Here is a 19,162-nt window from a genome sequence, read left to right on the forward strand (position 1 = left end):
GTCAATAAATTGTTTACTAAACGACAAATAAAAGCGCTCAAAATATTTGGTCCTAAGTCCTCTTGCACGAACATACCTTAAAGTTATCGAGTCGCACACCAAAAATATCTTTTAACGTCTTTTCCACGTCGAAAACAATAATGTTTAAAATATAGTTAATAGGTGATAGTTTTTCCAAATTTAACAAAGGATTTTTATTTTATTATCACGTAGCAATTTTATATTATTCTTTATCTATACTTTATTTTTTATAAACACTGTTAGTTAAAATTTTTTATATAATAAAATATTGTATGTAATACTATTTTGAAGTTTAAGTAAAGCACAAAACACAAAACTTTTTATATCAAAAAAAAAAGCTCAAAAATTTTAGATTAATATTTTAATTTTCTTTTTGTAACATTTAATTAACATTTTCCATAAATTTACATTATTTGGTATTTGATTTTTGTAATTTTCTTTAGCTTAATAAATGTTATTAAAGATTCTTCTAATTTATAAACTTCTATAGTTTTGATATTTTAATTTACTATGAGTTATCCTTAGTAAATATTTTTATTTAATTATGATTGACTTTGGGAAATTAAATTAGAAGGAAGTTTAAATGGATTGAAACTGAGCGTAATTCTTTTTTTATTTTTTTTTAACTTCTTTTTTTAAAAGTAACACCAACACTACTAACATTAATAAATTATAAACATTTTAAATACTTGTAAAGCTACTATGAATTTTTTTTAATGCTGTTTAATTATATTGTTTAACTTATTTTTTTAATTATTTTATTAAATAAATTAAAATTTCTTTCTTTATAAATACTTACTCTTTTTTATACCAATAGTTGTTTAAACATATAACTTTATTCAATATTACAAAATTCTATTAGAAATTAATTCTTATTTCGAAAAAAAAAGAACTCGGGTTGATTTTGATCGGGTGGATTTTGAACCGGGTGGATTTTGAACCGGGTGGAATTTGATCGGGTGGATTTTGACTCGGGTTGATTTTGATCGGGTTGATTTTAATCGGGTGGATTTTGAACCGGGTTGATTTTGATCGGGTGGATTTTGAACCGGGTTGATTTTAAACGGGTGGATTTTGACTCGGGTGGATTTTGACTCGATTTGATTTTGATCGGGTTGATTTGAATCGGGTGGATTTTGAACCAGGTTGATTTTGATCGGGTGGATTTTGAACCGGGTTGATTTTAAACGGGTGGATTTTGACTCGGGTGGATTTTGACTCGGATGGATTTTGATCGGGTGGATTTTGACCCGGGTGGATTTTGATCGGGTGGATTTTGAATCGGGTAGATTTTGATCGGGTGGATTTTGACCCGGGTGGATTTTGATCGGGTGGATTTTGACTCGGGTGGATTTTGATCGGGTGGATTTTGATCGGGTGGATTTTGATCGGGTGGATTTTGATCGCGGGTGGATTTTGATTGCGGGTGGATTTTGAACGTGTCCCATTGAGCGAAACCCATCTTAAGTTTCTAGATTTGTTCGTAAAAGCATTCTGAACTTTCATCAATATATTATTTTAGATTTTATTATAACATAATTTATTAGCTTATTAAAGGTTTTTCAGTAGTAGTGTATTAATAAATCTAACCTCATACTAGGCATTAAATCATGCTTTAAAGTTGGTGATGATTATTCGTAAGGATTACGTAGTTGTGACGTCGTAATATGGTGTATTTGTGACGACATAATAGTAGAAGTAGGTAATTGTGACGTAACATCAGATTGGGACGACATGCAAATTTTAGGGGGATGTTCAACTTGGTAAATTTGAATTGGCTGTGGTCTTTGAACAACTGACCTAGTTCTAGCTGTTTGTAAACATTATATGTGTCAAAAAGCTGTTTTTGTATTTTAAATTATAATCTTTATTTGTAATTCTTAACTTTTTTTTGTTGATTTAAATTGTACTCAGTTCTTTTAAACGTTTTAGATCCTACAGAATGCTTATCGAGCACTTTTACGTATTATGTTATTTAAATACCTGTTTTTTGTTTAAATCCATTAGTAGGATTTACGACAACTTTTTTGTCATCTTGTAAGTGACCATTGTTATTTGTAGTGCCGTTAACTGGTTCTGTTTTTATCCTGTTGAAAAAAAAAACATTTGAGAATTATTAATTTGAGAGTTTTAAAAACTATTTTAGGAATAATTAGAATTATATTAGGTTTTTTAACTCTGAATATTATATTAATTAAAACTAACGTGACTTTGTTTCCGTTGTTCAGAAAGTTATCAAAGTTAGGACTATTTCTTAAGGTTCCATTTGTATGATGAGCATTTAGTTGGTTTTCTTGTTGTATCTTTATAAAAAGAATGCATATTTGTTAAAATCTGAATTCAATTCTCTATTACCAAAGTATAAACAAGTTATAATTTTTTTTTTTTTGCAGTTTTAACATTTTGAGGCTTATAAAACTGTTGAAGTTTGTTTGAGGGATTAATAGTTTATTAAATCTAGTTCATTTATTAAACACAGTGTTTGCAGTATGTATTATATTTTAAGGCATATGTTTTCGCATTACAGCTTAAGTTTTACTTTTAAAAGTATATAGTTTCTGTTTACATTCAATATATGTTTAGTTAATGTTTAAATTGAATATTTTGCTTATTTTTACACAAGAATAACAATAAGATTGACTTAAAAATGTGCTAAAACATAAAATAAATATCTTTACAATTTGTAATAATGTTTCAGATAAACTAATAGTGATTACTAGTAAACAATTTATATAAATTGGTTTATTTATAATACATTTGTTGAATATTTATTTACCAAAATGTGTGCTTCAACATGTTCTGAAAAATATTAAATACATATAAATACTGCTAACTATTTTACTAAGTGTTTTGTTAATGCATTTCTAATAAAAACTGTGTTTAGATATTATATATGTTACTATAACATTAAAACTTCATGTCTAGTAAAAGTATGTAAAAAAATTTTTAGGTAATAAACATTTTCTTATTTATAATAATTTTTTTTATATAAATAATAAATATTTAAATAGTTGTAATAAATATATTTATTTATTTATAATTTCTTCTTTTTGTATACGAAGTTTTACAAAAAGTAAATAAATAAAAACTAAAAGTATTAAGATTTTTTCTTAAATTTTTCACTTATCGCATTTGCTATCAAATTTCCTCTTTACAAAAACCAGCATACGGTTCTGACGTCATAAGTACAAAACGCGTGAAGATGAAAGAAAAATCGTGATGTCGATGCGTGTAATTTTTTTGCGCACGAAATTTTCACACTTTTAAATCGTTGTTTTAAAATCGTTTAACAAAATAAGTAGAAATTTAAATCCATGATTTTTTTAACTGTCGAAGCTTTTGTACATTTAATACGTAAATAGATTGTAATTTTTATTTAATATTTCTTAAATAAATAACTTTTCTTTATCAACTTGTATCTCTTTAAAGAAATCGACAACAACTTCATGATAACTTTTTGTATTGAAATCTTTGTGGTATAAACACTACCTTGATTTTAATATTTTTAAATAATTATAACGGTTAAAGTTTTAGATCTTATACAGTATTATAAAGTTTGCACGGAACAAATTAAAATGTATTTAGTACTAAATTGTACTAGTTAACAAGTTTAAGTTGTGCAAAATTTAAACAAAGTATTATATACACTGTACATAGTTAAGATAAAATAAATAGTATAATTTATTTTAGAGTAAAAGTTTGAAAATAGATAGAACGGTAAGCTGTAAAAAAAATATTTTATATATTTTTTAGACTTATATGCATGGTTAATAGCAAATAGACTTTTTATAATTCGTTATAAGTGTACTTTGGTGTATTTTAATTTTTTTGTAAAATTTCACGTTTTTTCTATCAACATGAATCGTAAAATTATAAAAATGTGAACACAGAAAAGCTTTTTTAAGATTTAATAGAAATAAGTTTTAAACAAAACATGATTCAGCCTTACATAAATTAAGGTATTCAAAATATCCAAAGAAACACATTGTTAGTTTTTTAATCTTGCTGTAATTTGAAATATAATACTTTACACACTTCACTTGAGTTTAGTTTTCTTTTCTTGACAGAAATATTTTGCTCATGATGACGACCATTATACTCACCATTTACTTTATCATTTCTAGTAGTAGGAAGTATAACATTTTGGTGCACCTCTTCTGTTATGATACCATTAGTTAGTGTTCCATTCTTAATTTAAAAAAACAATTTGTAAACTTGTTAAGCAATATATTTTACAAAAAAGAACTTAAATACGCATCAACACAAGGTATTTAAAATATGATAATATGACTTACTTGCCATAGTTTCATTTGTATTTAAAATACTTTAAATCAGACAAAAAAAATGGTGAACTAATACAAATCTATTTTAGCTTTTAAATGTGTTGGTCTTTAACTAAAAGTAGAATTTATTAAAAATTTGAGCCATCACAACTTAAACATCTGATTGTAAAGGAAACTTTATGTTAGTTAATATGTTTACTGCATCGATCTTTGACAAAAAGCTTTACTAACTTTTTACGTAATAAAAGCTCAAAAAAAGTCAGTTTAACTACAATACCCAAAACCAAGATAAATGTAAATCAAAAAAAGCACAGAAACGTGAATTTATTGACATGTTTAGCATATCACAAACACATAAACTTTACCACAAACTGTCTACTATAGAACACTAAAATAAACAATTAAAACATCAAACTTAACTGTCTACTTAAATACTAAGTTTCTGTCAAGCTACTTTCTAAAACAGCCAGAGTCATTACTTTGTATTTTTATCGGACAAAGAGACAATTTAGTTTAAGGTTTTAAGATTTGTTTTAATGTATTTTTAGGTTTTAAGATCAAATTTAAGATTTAACATAAGCAACTACAAGAAGCATTTCTGTTTAGCCAGTAAAAGATAATTTACAAATGTTATAAATGTTTTTTGTGTATCCTCAATTAAACACGCTTTATTTAGATAAGGCACGAACTTAATGTTATTAATTTGTTTAGTGTAAATATTTAGACATCTGTTTAGTTGGATTTTATTTTCATCGTGTAAAACATTGATACACCATTTGCTTTTCACAAGTTAATTTTTTTTTACCTTTTAATAATTTAAATAAATATTAGATAAAAAACATGTGTGTTACTTTTTAAAAAAACAATACATCGAAATAGAATAATTTAATACTATGTAAAGGAAGTTAGTTCTATTAACTTGATATTACAGTAATAATTAACTTCTTTTTAAAGTTGCAAAGAAAAGCTTAAGGAAATGTAAACACTATTTCAAAAAGGTTTTAGGCTTGTGAAATATGTGAAAACAAATCTTAAGAAAATAGGTAGAATAAAATATAAAAAAAAAAATTGCACAAAGCTGTAAAGAAAAAATAAAAAAGGTTTGTGAACAAAACTGTTTATAATATTTTAGTAGACTGACTAAAAATTTGAAACTTTGAGTTTGATGTTGGCAAAATAAAATATTTAAAAAGCAAAAATACTAACTACACAAAACAAAAAAGTGATCTTAACTTTGAGATTTTTGTCTTTTTAGTTTTAATAACCTTGTCTAACATATGTTTAATACAAACATAACATTTGATTGTTATATAAGTACAATGAGGATTTTTAACAACAAAAACAATTAAAAAATGTAACACATTTGTACTACTATGAACTTCAACTGTAAAAATAGCAAAAGTTATTTTAATTCTACCAAGAACTCATACTCTAGGAAAATGCCTATCTTTTAAAATTTAGATAGACATCTAAAAAAATAATTTAAAACTTTATGGAAATTTTTGTAGCGACACTTCGTAAACTTGAAAGAGACAGCAATTTAAAAATATTAATTTTGAAAAACTAGATGTTATCGGTAGAAACTGCAAAACGACAGCTTATAAAAAGCCCATTCACACAAAACCACAAGAGAAATTTTGTTATCGTAAAGAAATTTATAGCTTTTTGTGGAACGACCAAAATTTAAACTTAGTGAAAAAAGTAACGTTATTTTTTACATTGGATTAACGTTACTGTTTTACTATTTGAAAATAATTAACTACTGTTTCGTAACTTTAATTCAGCTAAAAAAAAGGGGAACTTTTTAATCATATAATAATGCTACTTCCTTAGTATAATGCTTTGTATACGTAAAACTTTTATATATAAACCTGGTAAATTATATTTTTAGAGAAGTAGAGAAAAAGAACTCACAGATTCTGATATTTTATCTAAAAATTTAATTAAGTTTTTCTACTTGGTTTTTATTTTAATAATAAAAATAATTATTAATAAAAGAAATAAGGTTTGTTTGACGAACTCGATAACTTAAGTACAACATTTACTAAAATAAATGACATATTGTTTATCATCAACTTACTAGTTAATTTTACTAAGTTACAATAACTTATTTAATTTTTTAAACATTCATGTATAAGCCTTGCTTGGTTTTATTTGTAATTTATTTATCAAAAACTATACTTAAGTTACAGATAGCTTACTTAATGTTACCAACTTGTGTAATACTTATCTACTTGTATTATAATTGTTATAAAAAGACATTATTAACAGAAAGGTTGGAATCACTTGCACTTAAAAGATTTTTAATGTTATTAATATGTCTGTAAAAACATTGTAGTAAAAAATGTGCTTGTGAATTAACTTTACACAAGTCTAAACATATTTTCATAGGGAGTTTTTATATTTAGCATGTCAAGTTAACCATGTAATTTCAAAACATTTGCGGTGTGTGAATTTTAAACCACAAAGTTAGCATACATGCTGCAACAACTCGGTAAATCCTTTAATTTTGTGAAAAGGAGCACAATTTAAAAATAAATTAAAGTTTGTAATTTTTAAATGCAAAGTTTCCTTCTGGTCAATTTTTTTTATATACTATAATTCTTGCTTTTTATTTTATACTTATTCTATATTTATAGCTTTAAGATAACATTGAAGAATTTATTTTTAAGTTATTGTAGTTCTTGATTTAGAGTAGTAATAATAAAATTCTTAAAATTGTTATAAACTATGTATGTAAATATTATTTTTCCAGTCATAGCTTTATAACATAAACACATATATCAGAAGAAGTACAGCTTAGATGTGTTGTTATAAAAAAGACTTTCTTCCTAAAAAAATGTATATAAATATGTAGCACTATACAGTTCTTTTCATGAAAATAAAATAATAACGCCCTCACCCAGTCAATTGGTAAAAAAAAAGAGCTATTTTTTTTGGTTTAAGTATTTTAATAAATATTACTGAAATTAAAGCTAACAACATACTTGTGTAAAATTTTGGTGATTTCCAGGTTTTTTGTGTACTTGTTGAAACGAACCATTTTTACCTAAAAATAATAATGAAGTTTCATTTATTGTTTTTATGTTACAAAATAAACAGCATACATTTGAGTAGTTTAGTTTTAATGAGTTTGTATCGTTATTTTCCTTGTAGCATGTTAGTACATAAGTAAATGGATATATAGTTTAATACGAAATTTATTTTTTACATTAAATCAACTAACCATGATGGTTATTTGGTGTTAGTTCCTTTTTTATTGATTGATTTCCAATTGTTGGTATTTGAGGTATCTTGGGTTGGGGTAAAGCTGGTAAATGGGGGCGAACATTGTTGCCTAGTAACTGATGAGGTAACTGTGAGTTGCTAAGCAAATGTTGTGATAAGGCAAGCTGTAACGATTGTTGTGCTGAGGCCAAGTTTTGAAATCCTAAGTTCTGTGGATGTCCTGATAAATTAGGTGGTAGGTTTTGAATTTGGGGAATACCTGGTACATGAGGGTGTAAACTTGCTTGTTGACCCTGATAATAATCCTTTTTTTTTATAAAATATAATAATTAGAGTGGTTTAAAACAAGTTTAACACAATTAATTATTACTCTTAAAGTTGAAGTTATTTTATATAAAAAAAAAGTTTAAGTACATGGTATGCGCAAATAGGATTAAATTTTAATTTAAATTAATTTAATTGTCGTCAAATCATTTTAAATTTTGTTATTAGTTCACAAGTAACTATTTTGGATAATTTCATTGATTTAAAGCTTTATACACGGTTAACCCATTAACTTACAGCTATTAGTTGAGTGACATCATAGTTTTTAGCTTGTTTCAAAGAAATAGTAGCATGATGTTGTTGCTGTAAATAAAAATAAAATTTTATTATTATTTTGTATTGTAGAAAATTCATGACAGTTGTAAAAAATACCAAAACTAGTTTTATAATGAAAGTGAAGGTATCGTTAAATAAGAAATCCCAAAATAAAACACAAACATATGTTTGTTTTTAGATTTTAAAAGCTAGTTGAACTGAAGTAAACATATATGATAGTTATTAGATAATAGTACTAGATAATAATTATTCTTTTCATGTAGCAAAATTTCAACAGGCTGATTTTTGATGGTTGAAAAAAAAATAATTGAAGTTTTTAAAGAATAGTAATTATGAACAATCAAACAAATTATTAACTTTTTAAAATTAATTAAACTTAAATATATTTTAATAACAATTTGTTTGGCAGTTATTATTAAAATCAAAGAAACGTTTGGATTATATTAAAAATAAAACTAATAGTTTAAGTAAGAGATATTCCAATTTTTTAAAAACCGGTTTAAATTTGAACAATCTATTATTGAGCCAAAATGTCAAAGCGTAAAAACTTCTGTAGTTTAAAAAATTAAATTACAAGTCAGTGGTCAAAACTATTAAAAGTTAGTTTAAATAAACCACAAACAAGGTTGAAATGAGAAAAACAAATTTTGAAATCAAAATTAAAGTATAAATTGTTGGCTAAAAAGTTTTTAAAATAACCAAAAACAACCTTTAAATAATTTATAAAAATTAAAAAAATTAAAACCTTCACAAATAACTTTATAATTGATTAATTAAGTTGTACGACTTTGCACTAGATACAAGTTTGTTGTGTTTAACTAACTGGTAAATATTAATTTTAAGAAAAATAAAATTACGATAGAGATAGTTTATTAATTTTTTAATTCATTATATAACTATTTTAAGAATATAAACTGCTTTTTAGTACAAGTAACTCCAAAAATAGTAATAAAAAATTTAAGGCAACGAAGTTTAAGTTTTAGTTAAGTTATACAATTAAAAAGTAAATAAAATAAAAAGAAACAATTACCTGGGGGGGTAAAAAGGGTATTAAATGATGAACTATTTCAACCATTCTTTTTATCATTTCACTCTGTTAATAACACTATTTTCAATAAGTTAAGAATGAAATAATAACATCGTAACATAAATGGTGTTCTGTTTTATTAAGTTTTAAACAACTTATTTATAGTAGAAGATGTAATTGTTTAGAAACTTTAGTAGTAATATAAATAAAAAACTAACTCTTTTGTGCACTTCGAAGTTGAGGCCATACGAAATTTCGTAATACTGTGAAGAAATTTTAAGAACTTACTGTACAAAAATAGTATTGTTAAAATGAAAAGAAGCAAATACGTATAAACATATATTTTTTCTTACCATAACACATTGCTTTTGAATTTCAGTTTTATCTGTAACAAGTTTTTCATATTCATGTTTCAGTCTGTAGAAAAGTTCAAATTTAAAAACTTATGTTTAATTTTTTTAATAACAAGTTTTATATTATTTTATATCGGTGTAGCCTAACTATAACTTTTAGATTATATTTAATTACAAAAAAAAAATAGCTGATAAAAATATTATAAGACAACTAACGAATGAGATTGATTGTGAATATTTGTAATTTCTTCTTTTATTTTATCGCAATATTCAGAAACATCGTTTTTATTTATATTCGGTGTGTTATGATGATGTGAGCTCTATTTTGAAGTTTTAAATTTAAATGTAGTTTCACAGGTGGGATATATATTTAAACAATATTTGAAAACAGCAATTTTACAACTTAGAAAAACTTTTATTTAAATAACTTAATTTTGTTCTTAAAACTTTTAAAGATAAAGAACGTTTATAAGTAGTATGTCAATAATTTGTTAATATTTGATAAAATAATAGTAAGATATTTATTATAAAGTAAAGTTGTTCTATTTATGTTTAGAGACAATTAAATAGTTAAACTACCTAATCCTGAAACTTACATTAGACTTGTTTACTGGTGGAAACATTTTGAAATGTTTTATTAATATAAACTATACCTAAAATACGAAACTTGTAACTAATAGAATTATTTATTTAAAAAATTAAAAAGAATTCTAAATAAACTTAGTTATTTCAAGTTACTTCGATTAAAGTATGCATAGCTAAAACAAACTAGGTAAATAATTTTTTTTAAATGTTAAATTTCAAACATTTAGCTGATTTAAACAGACAACAACTAGATGCTAATTTCACATCTTTCTTTTAATTAAACGCTCCTAACAGTATTTGTTCAGTAGCCAGTAAGATTTGAAGTACACTTATGTGCACACTCAACATAATACTGAATAAACTCGTGTGTACACTTAATGGTGTACTCAACAAGTTTTGTCTGCATTTAAACTACATACTTCACTGAGTACTTAAAAGCCCTTAAACATACTCTTGAAGAAGCTTATAAGTATTGCTTTGAGATAAATGTTTGGTGTTTGGTACTTTATCTTTATTAAGATATTTTATTTCGAGACATAAAAATTAAAAATTATATTAATGCGGAAACTTAACTTACTCTTGTTAGAAAATTTTTAGTCTTATAGTTTTTTATAAATTGTCCAGTTTTTTTTACCATCAATAATTGTGAACAAAACTCAGATAAAAAATTTTTGAGTATATATAGTTGTTTGTAAAACACTATCATGTTAAACGAATAAAACTAAGAACTTGTAAAAAATGAAACACTTGAAGTAATAACTACTCTTTGAAACTGAATAACCTACTAAAAATATATTATAAAAAAAAAATAAAAATTTAAAGATATTGCAATGACTATATTAGTTCTTAAAATGCAGTAACCTAGTAGGAAAATAAAATAAAAAGAATAAGGTATAAACATATCATATTTATAAGTTGAACTATATATAAAGTATTTTTTAAGCAGAGACATCTATTGATGCATCTTAATATATTTTATACAATTTAAGTAAACAAGTTAAACAGCTAAAAAGTGTTATTAACTTTTGAAAATAACTATTACATAAATAGAAAAAAATAAACTTGAACGACTTTAAAAAGCGCTTTAAAATTTTTAATGTTTGCTACCATTATAAGTTGTTATGAAATTTATTTCTTAAACTAACTGATAAGCAAAAGTAAATTATTAGATAACAAAATACTTAAATTGAGTTAAGAAAATGTATAAGATCTTGTTTCAGCTTATAGAGGTTTTTGAATAATGCTGCATAAAAATAAGTCATTCACCGATTACTTTATGATACTGATTTATATCAAATTAAGCATGAAAACTAATACTTTATGTAAACAGTTCACCTTGAAAGATAAGAAACATTTTGACAACTTCTAATTCATTTCAAATGAAGCTGAACAGCTTAGATCAGTTAAAATAACAACAATAATGATACTTAATAAATCTCAATGAGGCGAGAAACATCTGTTAAACCAATAAAAACGTGGCCAACATCCAATTTCATTATTACGTCATAACAGTCTGCAATCGATAAGCTAGAAGCGGGGGAAATTTAAGCTTAATTTTGTGTTGATTAGTAGTCTTTGTATTGAATTACATTTTTTAGCCAAATTTAATACCGATTAAACTTAAATGAAATATATTGATACAGGTATTTCGTTTAAATTAAAGATATCAATTCACAACTTACAGATTCAGTAAACATGTATATACTTAATTAAAAAGAACCGCTTTACAAAGCTTAATATATGGTTTCAATTCAAATCTTTTAAAACTTAATCATTTTAAACACATTAAAAAAAATTCTAACTTAAACTTAAAGACTTTTAAATTATGTTTTGTTAATCTATGTTTAACTTGAAAAGAATTGTATATTGTTGTTCAATGTTTACGTCAAAAATAAACTAATATTTGTTTATATAGATGACACCACAATCAAAGCAAGCTGAACGGTTGTTCAAATATTTACACAACAAACAAATTTTCACAGCCTCTTATGATGTCATAACCATATGTTTTCTTTATGTAAAATTTCTGTATGAAATAACAGTCATAAAACATGTTTTAAAATACCTAGGAGGTTTTTTTTAGGCTACTTTTTGGTTTTAATCTATAAATACTCGATCTTTGAAAAATAAACTTTTAAAGAAATTAAATGTTTTTTAAAGTAGTTAAGCTGTTTTAGGATAAAATCTTCTGATGTACTCAATTTTTAAGAAACAAAATTTACAAGTATTATATGTTCAACGTTGTAAAAATCGTTTAACAAACAGCTCAAAATTCAATTTATTTTATTTTTAACAGTTTCTGAAAAGTTTTAAGTTCTCTATAAAATTTTATTTTGATTAAAAAGCTGATTCTTTAGTTAACTATAAAAAGTAGTAAGTAATCGAGAATATGATAATTAAAACACAATAGAAAAAACAAAAAAGGCCGAAAAAACAATCCCTAACTAATAATAAAAAACAAAACATTTTTTAGAACAAAATTTTAAAAAACCTCTATCACTCATAACAAATTCTATCTGAAATCAACCAACCGAAATAACTGACAAAAGCCAGCGTTTATATGAGAGATTAAAACAATAAAAAAGTTTTAGTATAACATTGATCTCTAACGTCAACAAGTGTTGAGTTTTATAAGTTCTCACGTTTTCATACGAGTGTGCGGCTTATGAGATTAAAATTTAATATTTCCGATTTATATTGATCTAGGTTGACATGTAAATGAACTTTGTACACTATTTGAAAATTTTAATCTTAAGAGGCTTAAAATACCGTTTAATCATTGAAGAATTTAAATGTTAAAATTTATATTACGTTAACTTTAAAAATAATTAATTAGTTCTTTTTCTGACATTAAAACAGTACTAAAAGTTTAATTTAACTAGATAATACTATTAATTAAATCTCTGTAGATGAGTAACTTTAAAATTTTATATTAAATGCAAATATATATAATAAATATTTTATAGTGTATTTTATATTAAAATATTTCAAAAGTTTAAATTTGCCACACTATGTTTTATCATATGCTAGCAAGTTTACTAATAACTGTTCATATTCTACTTATTACGTCATTAAAGTAATATTTACAAATTCAGGTGTTTTCATTCACTCTATATGCCCAAAAATAGACGCTGTTGAGTTCAAATTTCATTAATACGTCACGACACTCTTTGAGGGATAAGTAAGCGGCGAGGGTAACTAAAAAGTCCATGTTTGCCTTTTATATTATTTTTATTAGATGTTTAGAAAGTAATAAAAAAATTAAAACAAACATAAAACGATTAGTCGTGCTACATTTTGCTCAATATTTTATACAATCATTCTAACTGCGAAGTTGTATTTAAGCTTGAAGCTCATTTTAAATGAGGCTAGGAACAGCTTGAAAGTCAGCCAAATCACGCGGTCGACTTCAAAACGTTATGAAATTTATTACGTCACAACCGTCTGTAATCGATAACTCAGCGGTAGGAAAAAAGCGGGAGGTATAGAAAACTGCTTTGTGCAGTTTGTTATTGATTTTGGATTTTGAGTCAAAACAGCCATAACAGAAATAGTTTTCCTTATTTTGAATTTCAATAAATTCAAAATCAAATAGACTTTTGTCAATCAAATCACGTGGTTAAGTACAAACCACGTTAAGTTAAGTGTTACGTCACAACAGTTTCTAATCGATAAATCAATTGTAGGGAAGATAAAAAGTTGAAGATTGATATTTATCAACTTTGATAAAATGTTAGGAAAATAATTTCTTATAGAATAAATACATAAGGCTTAGTCATGCTGCATAAATTAAGTGTAATATTTTATCTGACAACTTAACTACAAACCTAAAATCACATTGGAATAATTTTAAGTTTACTCAAATGATACAAAAATCGGCCTAAAATTCTGCCAAATATAAAACATGTGGTTAGGTTCAAAATCATTGTTACATCACAATAGTTTGTAAAATTGATATATCTGAATTGAATATAAAAAAGGAAGAATTTGTTTTAATCAGTTTTTGATTAGATATTGATTTAAACAAACTTATAACACTTAGTTATGCCTTATCAATTAAAAGGTTATGCTTAATACTTGAAACAAACAACTTGACTGCGAAACTTAAACTAAATGACAACAACCGTAAGTTCATTTAAGATTAGGTGAGAAATAACTTAGCTTCTGCCGAACTACACATTGTTGTTTGCTTTAAAAATCGATATTTCGTCACGACAATCTGAAATCGATAACTCAGCAGTAGGTAAGCGGGATGTTGTAAAAACATTTGTGCGGTTCTTTATTGACTTTGCTGTTTTTTAGTCAGAACGATCGAAAAAACATAGTTTTTTTTTTCTTTTCAAAAATTTAAAGAACAGAGAGACTTTTTAAAAGATCACAAAAACTAAAACACTGGTAAAAATAAGTATAGCTTACAGGCGATCTTATCCACAAAACACATTTTAAAATATTCTTTAGATAAATATTTACCTTGGTGATTGTTAATGTGTTTAGCTGTTTATAACCTTTAGATAGTATTATTACATCAAGTTTAAAAACTTAATAAGAAAATTAGTAACTTTCAATTATAGAATAACTAAAACTTGTAAAAATTCAATGCACTGGTTTAAACACTATGTAATCTGTCAGAAATACGTTTTCTTTTAACTGATTTTGGCTTAACTATATCAATGCATACAAGCTCAAGAGCTGTTCGAATATTTACACAAGTGGCAGGTTTTAATGTGGAAATTCTACTGCCTCTTATGACGTAATAACCAAATATTTGCACACTCAGCAAGTATTTAAAGTACGAATTGTAAGTTTAAACACTAAAAACTATTTAGAAGATTTTTTTTCGACCTTGTTAGAACTTCCTATTAAATTTTTATTTTAGTTTGTTTAGCATAAGTTTTTCTTCATATGTATCAAAATAAAATTCAGTTATGTTACTTTATATTTTTTTAAACATCTTCAGCATAAACTTTGAATATTGTAATATAAATATAATGAAATTTAAACACTTAAACTAATATACATATAATAACCAAGAAGTTAATATTTTTTGTTTTACTCTAAATTACAAATCTTTAAAAAAACATATCTAAATTTAAAAAATAAAATGTAAAAAAAAAAATTTACTAAACTAAAATAAAATTACTACAAAAAAAATTTATAATAATGACACAAGCTCAGAAACTTCATAAAATTCAAAACATCTTTCTTTTAAAAATACCTCTTAAAATGCAAACAAGCGAAATAAATTTGTAGAAGCAAGTCTTTAAAACGAGAGAATAAAACTAGAAAAAATTATCAGTAAAATATTGATCTCTATCGTCACCAAGTGTTGAAATATTAGTAATTCTCTCATTTTCACATAAGCGTGCGGCTTTTGAGATTAAAGTTTAATATTTCCGACAAGCTGGTGTTTGATCTATTTCTATTTGGATGAACTTTGTGCGGTACTTGAAAATGTTAATACGATTTTCTATTAACCATTAATAGTATATATTACTTTTGAACGTATTTACGAAAACGTTTTAAATTTTAGTTAACGTTTTCACGTTTTTATTTAAAGTATAGAATATTAAAAGTTTAAATTTATTACCCATCCTTATCAGTAAAATATTTGTAGATAATCAACTTTGAAATATATCTACGAACCTTCCTTCTTTTTTTATCTCCTTAAACGACTTGACAAGTTTTTTTCTCGCAAAATATATGGTCTCATATGTTATTTAAATTTAACAACATTATACATGTTCTATTTCTCATTTTTATTCTTATTCAAATCTTAAACCCGAAAATTTTTTTACAGTCATGCTAACAAATTCACACTTTTTAATTAAATTAGAACTGTTTATTATTCAGAGTAAAAGTCGTATTCATTCTTTCCGCACCTTATTTATAAACATTAAGTCAAACTTTAAGTTTTATCTTTTATACAAACACTTATGAAGCTTACAAAATAACAAATTAGAGTTTAATTCAAATAAGGTAAGAAATAGCTTGATAATCAGCCAAATCAAAAACACGTGGCTAAAAAAAAATTCAATAATACTTCACAACAGTCTGTAATAGATAATCAGCAGTAGGGAATCCAAAATAGAAGTTTGGTATAACTTTTGATTAAACTATTGTAAAACAATAATGTTTTTAATAAAATATTAAACGCTTTGTTATGCCTTACTAAGTCAAAGTCGAAGTTAAGAATTTATACAGACAACTTAACTAAGAAGTTATTGTAAGTGTAAAAAATCGTATGTTTATTTTGGTTTTGGTAAAAAACAGCTTTTAAAGTCTTCTAAACAGCACAAAGCCCTAAACTTCAAAGTCATAGTTACGTCACAACTGTCTGTAATCAATAACTCAGCGGTAAAAAAGATAAAAGGCGGCATGTTGTGAAAACAGTCTGTGCGAATCTTTGTTGATTTAGTCTTTTAATTTTTCTTCGTCTTCAAAAAATTAAAGGGCAAATAGACTTTTTAAACAGCGCAAATGCTTAGCAACTAGAATCTTTTATTAGTGTTTAAATTTATAATAATCCACAAAGTATTTCTTAAATTAGTCTTCTGTATATGATATATTCGTTTAAAAAAATCTCTAGTGTTTGTTTATGTGCTTAGCTAATTAAGACAGCTATTTTCCTGATATAAGTATTGCATCCGAGAATTGAAAAAAAATGTATTATTCTTTGAAATCTGAAAATAGAAACACCTAAATTAACAACTAAACTTTTAAACTGTAAAATAGTTATTTTTACTTAACAAAAACAAGCAACTTGGTGTTTTAAATAAGTTTTAGATATTAAAAATATACTGTGCGTAATTGTATTTGCTCAATATTTTTTTTTCTAATTTTTCTCAAATATTTACAAGTAGTTGTTGTAGTATTAAAGAAGTAATAGATTTTTTTTTAAAACTAGCAATCAAAAATATGAATCAAAGTTTATTTGTAAATATTTTTATATAATTTTATGTAGTTTCTAAAGTAATTCATGTCAAAAAACCTTGCTTTTAAATGCAAGGTAGCTTTTTTTTTTTTATTTTATTATTATTTAAATTTTCTTAGCTTATCAAGGTTTGTCATTTATTGATATAACTAATCAAAATTTATAAAAATTTTAAACAAATTTCACAATACCATTGAATTTTTCTTTTTTGAACTTATTGGCCATAGAATTTATTTAAAAATATAATATATAACTTGAGATTGATAATGAAAGTACTATTTTAGTACTAAGATAGAGAAGTTTATTTAAAAGTGGTTCTTACTCGTGAAAGATATCAAAAAAAGACAATAATTTGTTTATCTTAAACTCTCAAGTTTAATTATGCTTAAATAAATAAAAAAAGTTAGAAGTTAAATGATTTCCTTTTCAATAATAATTTTAAAATAACTTTAAACGTTTTTGTTTAACAACAAGTTAACTAAACACGAGCAGTATAACTCGTTATAAAACCGACATAATCGACCTAAATTAGGATTCTACCCATTCTGTTTATAAAAACGTTCAAATTTTATATATAAGTGAAAAGAAAAATGGTGAAAATTTCTACTGTTACGTCATTTGGCAGCTCAGTCGCGTAAGTTTGTTGTAAGTAAAACGGATAATACTGAAGTTAAGATATCTAAATTAAGATTTTACATTTTATTTATTTAGTCGATTATTTTAAATGAGAAGCGGTTTAATACTTATTTCTACACTTTTCATAAGCTTTAAAACTTATATTTTAATGACAAAAATTTATTTACTGTTAAGCGATTTAATACAGTAACTTTCAAACATAATCTAGATTTTTATGACATGTACATTTGAACTTTTCTTATTTTAAAAGTTTAAAAAGATTTATTCAAAATGTAAAACTTTTAGCGATTTATTGTTAAAAATACAATTACTAAAAAACCAACTTGGCCAAAAAAATTCCCATAAACTAGTCATTAAAATGAGAGAATAAGAGAAGAAAGATAAAAATCTGAATTAAATTCATTTCTAGCACAAGCAAATGTTAAAAATTTTTAAAAAAAAAGGCTTAAAAGATTAAAGTTTTTTAGATCCAATTTTTTAGTGATAACTAGTTTAAAATATACATGAGCTTTGTACAAGATCACATTTTATAATCGTTATCTAGTTTATTACCAAATAACATCAGTTATTTCAATAGACCATGTTTTAGACTAGTTTTGAAGTATTATAACCTTATTTAGAATGTTGTTTTTTTATAAAAATAAATGAGTATTAACTTAACAACATGAAGATAAAAGTAGTGAGTTACTATATAAATATTAAAATTATGTAAATAGGATTAGAATTAGCTAATGAACTTTAAGTTAGAAGTAAAAAGTTATTGAAAATCGTAAATTTTTTAGTACTTTTAAATTTTATGTGGCCCTTGAAAAAATAACGATGATAAATAAACTTAAGCTTATATAAATGTTGGTATTTGTTATCCTATTTTCAAAAACTTTGTTTTGTCACATCTTTTACTGTATTTAAATTGGCTTTACTTTTTAATTGCAAACTTGAAATAGTTTAAACTATTTTTGAAATATATTTGTGATTTTTATTTTATACCAAAATAAAACTTAATGCAAGTTTACTTTTTTTATAAACTTAATGTAATTATGTTAACATTTGTTCTTTACAAAAAATTATGACACGTTACATTGATCTTAAAATTCAAAAACATAGTATTGAGCTTGAAACTAAAACATATAAAAAGCCTTTGTGATAATTAAAATTCAAAAAAGATAAAAAAAATTATTAAATCACAACCTCACTTTTTAACTTTCATAACATTTTAGACCACCTACGGCCATAACAAGTAAATAATCAAACGTTGTGTTCCTGAAAGATTTTTTTAAATATTTTTAATATTTAAACTTTTCTATTTGCAACAGTTCTTTTTATCATGTTATGTTTACCTAGTAGCTGCTACAATTAAAAGTAAAAATGTTCAAAATTTATACAGATTTTCTTAGTGATTATAATTGTAAATCAAAATCATTTGTAATCAAGTTCAAAAAGCCATGATACTTGTAATTGATAAAAAAATTTAAAAGTAGAGCTTAAATAAGCAAGTCTA

The 19,162-nt window shown here is 24.5% G+C and overlaps 1 protein-coding gene across 1 annotated transcript; it reads right to left on the minus strand.

Moving 5' to 3' along the window:
* Positions 1-1,555: 1,555 nt before the first annotated feature.
* LOC145843313 (uncharacterized) lies at positions 1,556-10,159 on the minus strand. The gene is made up of 12 exons (XM_082950775.1): positions 10,109-10,159; positions 9,729-9,832; positions 9,513-9,576; positions 9,378-9,422; positions 9,163-9,225; positions 8,094-8,159; positions 7,531-7,825; positions 7,292-7,353; positions 4,057-4,209; positions 2,227-2,324; positions 2,005-2,108; positions 1,556-1,831 (listed from the first exon to the last, which is right to left on the minus strand). The coding sequence occupies exons 1-12, from the start codon at positions 10,133-10,135 to the stop codon at positions 1,653-1,655; spliced, it is 1,260 nt and encodes a 419-aa protein (XP_082806901.1). The 5' UTR covers positions 10,136-10,159; the 3' UTR covers positions 1,556-1,652.
* Between the last annotated feature and the right edge of the window lie 9,003 nt (positions 10,160-19,162).

Source organism: Thalia democratica, chromosome 8, assembly GCF_965202585.1.
Source record: "Thalia democratica chromosome 8, ktThaDemo2.hap1.1, whole genome shotgun sequence".
In the NCBI taxonomy this organism is placed as follows: Eukaryota; Metazoa; Chordata; class Thaliacea; order Salpida; family Salpidae; genus Thalia; species Thalia democratica.